The 10636-nt window shown below is 38.0% G+C and overlaps 1 protein-coding gene across 12 annotated transcripts in view; it reads left to right on the plus strand.

The window, feature by feature from the left end:
• NEK10 (NIMA related kinase 10) overlaps nt 1-10636 on the plus strand; it is a 226885-nt gene that overhangs the window by 209509 nt on the left and 6740 nt on the right. For all 12 annotated transcript variants that reach the window (XM_025461041.3, XM_049100027.1, XM_025461045.3 and 9 more), the window contains 3 exons: nt 4685-4793; nt 6796-6848; nt 6934-6989. In XM_025461041.3, the coding sequence (XP_025316826.1) occupies nt 4685-4793; nt 6796-6848; nt 6934-6989 (218 nt within the window). The remainder of the gene's footprint in view (nt 1-4684; nt 4794-6795; nt 6849-6933; nt 6990-10636) is intronic.

Here is a 10636-nt window from a genome sequence, read left to right on the forward strand (position 1 = left end):
GTGTTCAATTTGCCACCATACAGAATAACACCCAGTGCTCATCCCATCAAGTGCCCACCTTAGTGCCCGCCACCCAGTCACCCCCACCCCCCCACCTCCCCTTCCACCACCCCTAGTTCATTTCCCAGAGTTAGGAGTCTTCCATGTTCTGTATCCCTTTCTGATATTTCACACTTATTTTTACTCCTTTCCCCTTTATTCCCTTTCACTATTATTTATAGTCCCCAAATGAATGAGACCATATAATGTTTGTCCTTCTCCGATTGACTTATTTCACTCAGCATAATACCCTCCAGGTCCATCCACATCGAAGCAAATGGTAGGTATTTGTCGTTTCTAATGGCTGAGTAATATTCCATTGTATACATAGACCACATCTTCTTTATCCACTCATCTTTCGATGGACACCGAGGCTCCTCCCACAATTTGGCTATTGTGGACATTGCTGTTAGAAACATCGGGGTGCAGGTGTCCCGGCGTTTCATTGCATCTGTATCTTTGGGGTAAATCCCCAACAGTGCAATTGCTGGGTCATAGGCAGGTCTATTTTTAACTCTTTGAGGAACCTCCACACAGTTTTCCAGAGTGGCTGCACCAGTTCACATTCCCACCAACAGTGCAAGAGGGTTCCCTTTTCTCTGCATCCTCTCCAACATTTGTGGTTTCCTGCCTTGTTAATTTTCCTCATTCTCACTGGTGTGAGGTGGTATCTCATTGTGGTTTTGATTTGTATTTCCCTGATGGTAACTGATGCAGAGCATTTTCTCATGTGCTTGTTGGCCATGTCTATGTCTTCCTCTGTGAGATTTCTGTTCATGTCTTTTGCCCATTTCATGATTGGATTGTTTGTTTCTTTGGTGTTGAGTTTAATAAGTTCTTTATAGATCTTGGAAACTAGCCCTTTATCTGATATGTCATTTGCAAATATCTTCTCCCATTCTGTAGGTTGTCTTTGAGTTTTGTTGACTGTATCCTTTGCTGTGCAAAAGCTTCTTATCTTGATGAAGTCCCAATAGTTCCATTTTTGCTTTAGTTTCTTTTGCCTTCATGGATGTATCTTGCAAGAAGTTACTGTGGCCGAGTTCAAAAAGGGTGTTGCCTGTGTTCTCCTCTAGGATTTTGATGGAATCTTATCTCACATTTAGATCTTTCATCCATTTTGAGTTTATCTTTGTGTATGGTGCAAGAGAGTGGTCTAGCAGTCATCAAAAACCTCCCAAGACACAAAACTCCAGGGCCAAATGGCTTCCCTGAGGAATTCTATCAAACGTTTAAAGAAGAAACCATACCTATTCTACTAAAGCTGTTTGGAAAGATGGAAAGAGATGGAGTACTTCCAAACTCGTTCTATGAGGCCAGCATCACCTTAATTCCAAAACCAGACAAACACACAACAAAAAAGGAGAATTATAGACCAATATCCCTGATGAACATGGATACAAAAATTCTCAACAAGGTACTAGCCAATAGGATCCAACAGTACATTAAGAAGATTATTCACCATGAACCAAGTAGGATTTATCCCCGGGATGCAAGGCTGGTTCAACACTCATAAAACAATCAATGTGATTCATCATATCAACAAGAGAAAAAACAAGAACCATATGATCCTTTCAATAGATGCAGAGAAAGCATTTGACACAAATACAGCATCCATTCCTCATCAAAACTCTTCAGAGTGTAGGGATAGAGGGAACATTCCTCAACATCTTAAAAGCCATCTACAAAAAGCCCACAGCAAATATAATTCTCAATGGGGAAGCACTGGGAGCCTTTCCCCTAAGATCAGGAACAAGACAGGGATGTCCACTCTCACCACTGCTATTCAACATAGTACTGGAAGTCCTAGCCTCAGCAATCAGACAACAAAAAGACATAAAAGGCATTCAAATTGGCAAAGAAGAGGTCAAACTCTCCCTCTTCACCGATGACATGATACTCTACATAGAAAACCCAAAAGACTCCACCCCAAGATTGCTAGAACTCATACAGCAATTTGGCAGTGTGGCAAGATACAAAATCAATGCCCAGAAGTCAGTGGCATTTCTATACACTAACAATGAGACTGAGGAAAGAGAAATTCAGGAGTTAATCTCACTTATAATTGCACCCAAAAGCATAAGATACCTAGGAATAAACCTAACCAAAGAGGTAAAGGATCTATACCCTAAAAACTATAGAACACCTCTGAAAGAAATTGAGGAAGACACAAAGAGATGGAAAAATATTCCATGCTCATGGATTGGAAGAATTAATATTGTGAAAATGTCAATGTTACCCAGGACAATTTACACATTTAATGCAATCCCTATCAAAATACCATGGACTTTCTTCAGAGAGTTGGAACAAATTATTTTAAGATTTGTGTGGAATCAGAAAAGACCCCGAATAGCCAAGGGAATTTTAAAAAAGAAAACCATATCTGGGGGCATCACAATGCCAGATTTCAGGTTGTACTACAAAGCTGTGGTCGTCAAGACAGTGTGGTACTGGCACAAAAACAGACACATAGATCAGTGGAACAGAATAGAGAATCCAGAAGTGGACCCTCAACTTTATGGTCAACTAATATTCAACAAAGGAGGAAAGACTATCCACTGGAAGAAAGACAGTCTCTTCAATAAATGGTGCTGGGAAAATTGGACATCCACATGCAGGGCTTGCAGTTTTAAGCTGAAGGAGACGGCTTATGTAAGAGGCATGGGGAACCTTGAACATTCCTCTCTTTAAGGTTTGAACAATGAAAAGGGCATATCCTTGTCTTTTTAAAATGGCTATCTCGACCTTTCCAGGTCACAACTCATGTACTTCACTGTGCAGTTTAAAACACCATCCTGCCTGTGAAGGAGTTAGGATTCCAATGTGTTTACCTAATAATTAAGTTGACTTAACTAAGCTTTCTATAATTAGGATGAGCATTTCAGGCAGCCAAATTACTCCTATGCTCAACCACATGAAAAACAATCCCATCTGAAGTCGTTTGGAAGGCAACACTAGGAAATCATTTTCAGCATTGCAAGAGATATTAAGAAGCTTAGTTGGAGCAACCTACTGGCTTGGCTGCGAGAAATACAGTGTTTAGGCCTACCTCTGTGGCATCCTAATAGCAGTGTTGAGAATGTTATGAAGCATGTGACTATCAGATCTTCCCGCATTACAACATATTATAATCTTGTCATTTTACAGATGAGTTATGAGTTTTATCATTTGTCACTGAAGGAAAATAAATTTTCTAGAATAAAAAAGAATGGCACCATAGTTTTTTTCTACAGTGTAATATTCATTGGCAACATGGAGACTGGTAAACACAAAAATAATTTGTTATTAGTAGTGTCCAAAGTGCACAGATGGAATAATTATCAATTGCTCATATAAAATATTCTTATTAAGGTATAAAGTGCATAATGCATCCAGTAAGGTACCTGTAAAGCTCCATGGACTTTTATGTACATATTCCCCGGGGTGACTACCACCCGTATCACTATAGAACCTTTCCAGTACTGAAAAAGGCTCCTGCCTGCCTTTTCCTAGTCCTCCTGCCACAATGTAATCATTATCTTAATCTTCATTGCCATTGGTTAGTTTTGTCTGATTGTGAAAATGCCTATACGTGAAGTTATACATTATGTCTTCTTTGGTGTTATTTGGCTTCTTTTGCTTAACATTCCTTCATGTAGCTCTTCTTTTTTTTTTTTTTTGTGCTTTAAAGAATTACATTGGATGAGCACACCACAATATACCTATTCTGTCTGTTGACATTTGGATTTTCTCCAGTTTTGGGTCAGAAGTCCCCATTTCTCTTGTGTGTTTACCTAAGAGTTGGAATGCAAGATCATACAGTAGACATATGTTGCTGAATCTTAATGAACACTGCCAGTTTTCTCAAGTGATTGAACAATGGTATATTTTAATTCATGACCAGAGTATGTGAATCCAAGGTAACTACTGTTGCATAGTCCAAATTGTGACAGTTGTTTCTGGTTTATTAGTAAGAATTGGCATTTTAAAATTATATTAATATAGGCATGAAAACTTGACCAGTCCAAGTGCTGGTTGGAATTAAAGGTAAAAGAAGGTTGAGAAATGTTTATAGCCTGAAATTCCACTTAAAAAATTCAGATTTGTGGAAGAGCATTAAACAATTAGAATCTTAATAAAGTGTGTCATTTAGTGAATTACTCTTTAGAGTGTTAGAGATTCATGTTTGGAGATTAAAATTAAGCAATAGTAATTTAGAAAAATGTCTTAAGAAACTTGTTTGCCTCAGTCTAGCAAGGAGGCATTGTTTAAAACAGATGCATGAGAAACGATGATGTGGGCTAAACATATTGTTCTGCTGAATAATTGAGTTTATTCTTCATATGCCTGATACAAATAACATTTTGATGTCCCAAACCTATGCCATTATTTTTCTATCCATTTTTGTCCTGCTCTCATAAAGCCATAAAGTGCAGAGTTCTTTTTATTTTTTCATGTGACCAGGGAATTGTCTACTTTGCTTTCACTGTAATTTGCCTGCTTCTGATTTATAAGTTCTTTTGAAAGGAAGATGTGCCTTTATCTATTTACAAGAGATTAAAAACCACGAGCACTAAATTCTCCATGCTGAGACATAGGGAAAGAGGTCTCCTGTCATTTGCTTCTGACTGTAGAATAACCTGTGGCTTTGCCTTTTCCGTTCCAGTTATCTCAGGGATCTCCAGAACCAATCGAGCCCAACTTTTTCACAACAGATTACCATTTATTACATCATTCATCAGGTGGAAACAGCCTGTCCCCAGACGAACCAGCAGGTAATGGTCTTTACCACAGGAAATCGGGCTTTCACAAAGATATATATTGTTTGGATCAACAACTATCCTTAAAAGATTATCTTCAATTTATTTTATTTTTTTTATTATCTTCAATTTAAAAGAAAAATAGAACTTATTTTGATTATCTATGGCAATGGTTAGAAGGGATATACAGTAGGAATATAGAAATTCCCTATAATTTATCTTACCCTGTTGTGGCAGCTTCCTTGATCATTTATTAATGCCATAAACAAACAGCAGAATCTGTGTGGGTGAATTGTATTTCCTTCTATTTCTTCTTATCTGATGAGGGAAAATCAAATACCCAAAAGCATCCAGGGAGATAAAAGGCAGAAATGAAGAGTTTGAATATTTAAAATGGAGAACATTTGAAACTTTATCTGAAGAATCTACATCAAACATATTTAATTTGTTTTTCTTTTTTACATAAATCTCTCATCAGGAGGCTATATAGCATGGGGATTAAAGGTGCAGATTCTCAAAACCTGGATACCCAAATTTGAACCTCAGCGCAAACATTTAGCACTTGACCTTGGGCAAATTATTTGGCCTCTCGAACCTCAGTTTCCTTGCCTATAAAATGGTAGTAAACATGGTCTTTGGCACTATAAGGTTATAATGAGGATCAATGTAAACATAGAAAGAATGCTTGGCCATTAGAAGGGGTACAGGATAATGTGACTCTTGTGATAATTGAACTCTAAGAAGAGGCCTTCAAGCCACTCTGAGGATTCAGAGTTCCTAAATAATATTCAAATCACTATAAACTAGTTAGGTCACTTGGTGTCAGGGATAGGAATGACAGTGAAAGGGGGACTCGCCATCCCCTCCTCAATTTGGGCAAATTATTTCATGTATTGATTCTCAAGCTTTCCCTACCTCTTGGACTCCTGGGTTAAAGCCAACCTGTAGGCAGAATTACATTTAAAATAATCCCCGAGAAACCCATAAGATCAGAATAAACTGGTTTCTAAAGTCTTTTGCTTTTAAAAGTGCCTCCAGGGCAGGTCAGACAGTCTGCAGGCCAGACTTCTTACAGTAGTGATGCTGTTGAAACCAAGAGCTCTGCTGGAAGTCTCTGAGTGGCCTGAGAGGCAATTGACAGACGTCCAGGGCATCTGGAGGTGCCACCCCAGGGTGGAGCAGGCCAGTCTCACCAGAGCAGTCAGGCCGCAGGCTCAGACAGCAGAGCCTGCAGGCACTCTTGGGGGACACCTTGGCACCGAGCTTTGAAGAGGAACTGCCAGGACTGACTCATCAGCCTCATGCCTCACCTCAACTTCAACCCATCCTTTTTGTCTTTGCTCAGTGGAGGGGGCTCCTGGGCCTCCCTGCAAACACGTGTTGATTGATTAGAGTGGAAGCTGGCCAGTGTTGCTTTGGGTAGCACTCAGTTGGGCTAGGTGCTGGTGTATCATCCTTAGAACACACATCAGAGAAAGTATTGCCTTCTGGCACTAAGTACACTTTATTTCTCTCTTGGCAGTTGTAGGAAAGGGCCAGGTCTTCGTTGTTTTTCACTGTCTATTTCTGCCTCCAAGAATTCATTTTCTTTCTAGTACATATTTACTGGTTTTCCTTGTGGCTGAAGGAAAGGTTTTTAATCAGAAAACTTGCCCATCAGGTCATTTGTGTTTGGAATATGCCTTACCTTGCCTGTGCATGTGCGCACATGTACACATATGCACTCATGTGTAGGCACACACACTTCTCTTACTTAATGGCCCAGTTTATACACTGAGAAATGCCCCTAAACCTTGTATATTACTTTGTTATGGCTGCCTCCAAAGCAGCCAGTTATTAAAGGAAGAGAAACAAAGAGTTTGAATATTCAAAGCAAGATCATTTGGAAAGTGCTTTTAAGTACTCATCTTTATCACAACTAAACTGTTTTCACTACAGTTGAGTTGTAATTACCAACAAAGTCTAACTAAGAAAATGTGAACCAAAGGTCAGACTTTCCATACCCTATCTATTTCAGGTCTGCGTACCAGCTTTGATTCAGAGGAGGGAATAACATATGAACAGATGCAGGTGAGGTTTTTGCAGTACCTTTGAACAATTTCATTTTGGTGCTTTTAATGCAATACTAATCTGAATTTCTTTTTTCTGACTTCAGACTGTGATTGAAGAAGTCCTAGAGGAAAGTGGTTATTACAACTTTACATCTAACAGGTGACTTCTAGATTTTTCTTTTAAATGTGAAGGATCAATTGGATCATTGGATGTTAGATCTGATTATTCTGGATTACAGAGACTTTTTTTTCCAGCTTTTATTTTAAATACTTTAAAGAAATATCTTGGCTTAGGCTAGATACAACCATAGGTAGAATGTATGTTGCCTGTCTTTTGTATGGATGCAGCTGCTGTTTCTCTGTTGAAAAAAAGAAAGGGTGATAGCTTAGTAGTAATTTACTTCCAGAAAAAAATAAGAAACATAATGAAATGGAAAAGCATTTCTAGGATTTTCTTTAAAATTAAACATTTTTCCATCCTAGTAGAGCTGTAAACTCAGATTTCCATCACTGAAATCTACCCCTTATTTGAATAGAATGCAGTGGGAAATGCGACTAAACAAAGAATTACTTCTCATGAATTTAAGATGTATTTGTGGAAAAGGAATTTATTGTTATGTATTACTATTTGCTTAGCCTAACTAAGAAACCTCAGTTTACTGGGGCTGTGTATTATCTTCTAACATAAGCACTATTTGTGCTCTAAAAATATAGTGTTTTATCACTTCTGTGCATTTCTGATTCCTGCATTTTACTGTTGAGCATAGTGTTGGCCACAAAGTTTTGAGTGCAGTTAGTTTACTTTAGAGGCAATTCTGGAAAACACTGGTAGGGGAGTGAAGAAATATTTCAGTAAAGGTTTCATTTTCAAGCGAGTTACCATTGTGGCTGACTAGGACTTGATCCCACTGGGGAAATCTGAGAGCAAGTACAGAATACATACCTCAGATAACCCACTCAGGGACTGAGGGAGAGGTATTTGTCCTACCATTTCCATTGGTCATATTTTGTGGCCTTTCTCACAGAGAATGTTAGTTCCCTGGCATTTCTGGTCTTCTGTAAGATGAACAGAACAGATTTCAGAGGCCAGAGAAACCCTCAGGAAAAGAAATGCAGGTGTTGGCAGCTGGAAAACAGGCCAGCATGCTACAAAGTGGCAGGGATGAGAGGATGTAGGCACTGACAATGCCTACACACGAGTTGTCCCTTGACTTTTCCAAGGAGCCCCCTCATTACTGAATCATCAAATTGGTCATAAGCAACCACATCCACATTCTATGTGGCTCCAAGTTGCTTTAATTTGTTCTTTCAAAGTAGCCTTTTATGCCTGAAGGAACTGCCTTCCTTTCTGGCCATGAAGCTATCTTGTGAACACTATTTAAATCATTACAGAATTCGTCCCCAAAGATATTAGTCTGGGTAAGAGAAAGAGACCTCAAGAGCTGTTATGTTATTTATGGAAATTAGATTCTTTTTGAGGTTAGCTCCGTCTCCAACTTTTTTTTTTATGCTTCCTTTATTTCAACAAGTTGTTCGTATGAATCACAAATAAGATTATTCAACTGCTTGCTCTTTTGGCTTGATAATATATTTCCAAAATACTACCTTTGTCAATTTAGTTCTGTTGTGATTAGTAACTACAGAGAAATGAATAATTCTCATTTTCCAAAAGTATATTATTAATAGAAATCACTGTCTTCATAAATGCTCTCCTCCCACCTTCCCTGGAGAGACTTTGAATTTTCATTTTTTATTCTTGGGCTGAGTAGATCCAGCTTTTCATTGATAGGACAAGTGTCTTTGTTTTTGACTCTTAGCCCCTTTTTATTTTAAGTGCCTTTGGCTTGGAGTTGGGGCAAAGGTTACTTTTGTCATAATTTATCTGCATATTCTTAGAGGCCCAGATTGTGGGCAGTGAATGGCTTCATACTTTTGCAGAAACTGCACTGTCAGTAAAAAGTGAGGTGTGTAAGATAGTTAAGAAAGCTTTTACAAGAGCACTTATTTTCCCTTAAAAATAATTTTAGTCTTATTTTTAAATTTACACTTATCCCTTTTCAGTTCTATCCCTAAGTTTTAAAAAATTCAAACATTTCTATTTCTAAAGCTTCACTCCTATATTAAAAGACATTGCAAATTTTCTCATTCTAATAGATAAAAAGATGCCTAATAATGAAGACAAAAAATTATTTAGTTATATTCAGAATTGTGAATAGAATATGGAGACATATTCTAAACGATCAAGTTCAAGAAAAATACTTTGGATGTAGCATACATAAAATTTTGTTAAAATGCACCAAATTAAAATGAATCACTCACAAAAAAATGTTTATATCCATGATATTCCCTTTTCATCTTTTTATAACAGTGATAGAATATAGCTTGAGAGAAGACTCTTCACAATTTACTAATAAAAGTAACACTTGGTTGTGCTTAAATACTTGTTTACTGGTGTTCCAAATTAATTACCAAGAAATAAGTCAGCCAACACTTAGAAGCACCTAAGAGTTCTCAGGCTGGAAATACACATAGTTCAAATATGAATCAAATCAGCGATGTCAGTGATGATTTTTCCATAGTCAAAAGATTGAAGATGCTAAATATCACTGGACATGAACAGGGATTTAGAATCAATATTTTCCCTAATAGGTTCCATAGAATAGCCAATATTATCAAAGATGCTAATAGATGTTCCCTGAAAAATTAAGTTTTATGATCAAATATATTTGGGAAACTCTGAAAGTACAGTTTTCCATTTTTAGAGGATGGTGACACACATCATTACAGAGTCTGAGATGTGCTATAAGGAAGAAATCTGTTAACCTTGTTTACTCCAGTATTTCTTCAGTCTTTCACTTGGAATACAAGTTCAGAAAGCTGCCCTAGTGAGGTGGTTAGAAATGGGAAACAGTGTTTTAAATCACCTACCAGTCACCAATATCTACCCAGATCTGCTGTTGTTCTCATTGTCTCTGTCATTATCTTAACTGTCACTGTCATAGCAAAATGTTATAGTGATCTTGGTCACACAGAGAACTGCATACATAATTTCTGTATTACTAATGTTTACCACATAAGACAGTTCAAACTTATATGTATCTACCAAACACCCAGACAGCAGCTAGATCATGAAGTCAAGACACAGCACATTTTTAGCCTAGGTCCTAGAGTGAATATTTAGTTAGGGATAGAGAGATGCCATCATCAAACTGAAGGCTCAGGATAAAACCATTATCTACTAGCTGTCTTCTGGGACAGTTCCTGTAATGGTTTAAATAATGGGGAGACTGCTAGGACTGTTGGTTAGCAAGACTATCTTAGGCACAATAATGTTGCGTTAGGAAAATGAAATTATAACAGAAACAGAAATAGCAGCAAGGAGACCTAGGCAAAATGGGGGATTCCTCATTTCTAGGCAACCAGGAAGGGAGAGGAAGAAAGTAGTGTAAAGACAATGAAATAAGGTCAGAATAAATGTGGCCAGCCCAAAGCACACTATTCTTGATCATTTGCAGGGGTGAATGATTAATTATATTATACATTCATAAACAGTTAGCTTCCTTACCAGAAGGTGATAGCCTTGCATGCCTTGATGTTATCATTGTTGTTTGTGAGAGTAAAACTGTTTGAATCCTGCAGGTGAATGGATGGCAGGCATATCCTCCTTATAAACTTAGGGGTACATGTTAACATTTTTAACAGTGAAATCTGTATTAAGAAGTAGAATTCGGGATCCCTGGGTGGCGCAGCGGTTTGGCGCCTGCCTTTGGCCCAGGGCGCGATCCTGGAGACCCGGGATCGAATCCC

This window comes from Canis lupus, chromosome 23 (genome assembly GCF_003254725.2).
Source record: "Canis lupus dingo isolate Sandy chromosome 23, ASM325472v2, whole genome shotgun sequence".
Lineage (NCBI taxonomy): Eukaryota > Metazoa > Chordata > Mammalia > Carnivora > Canidae > Canis > Canis lupus.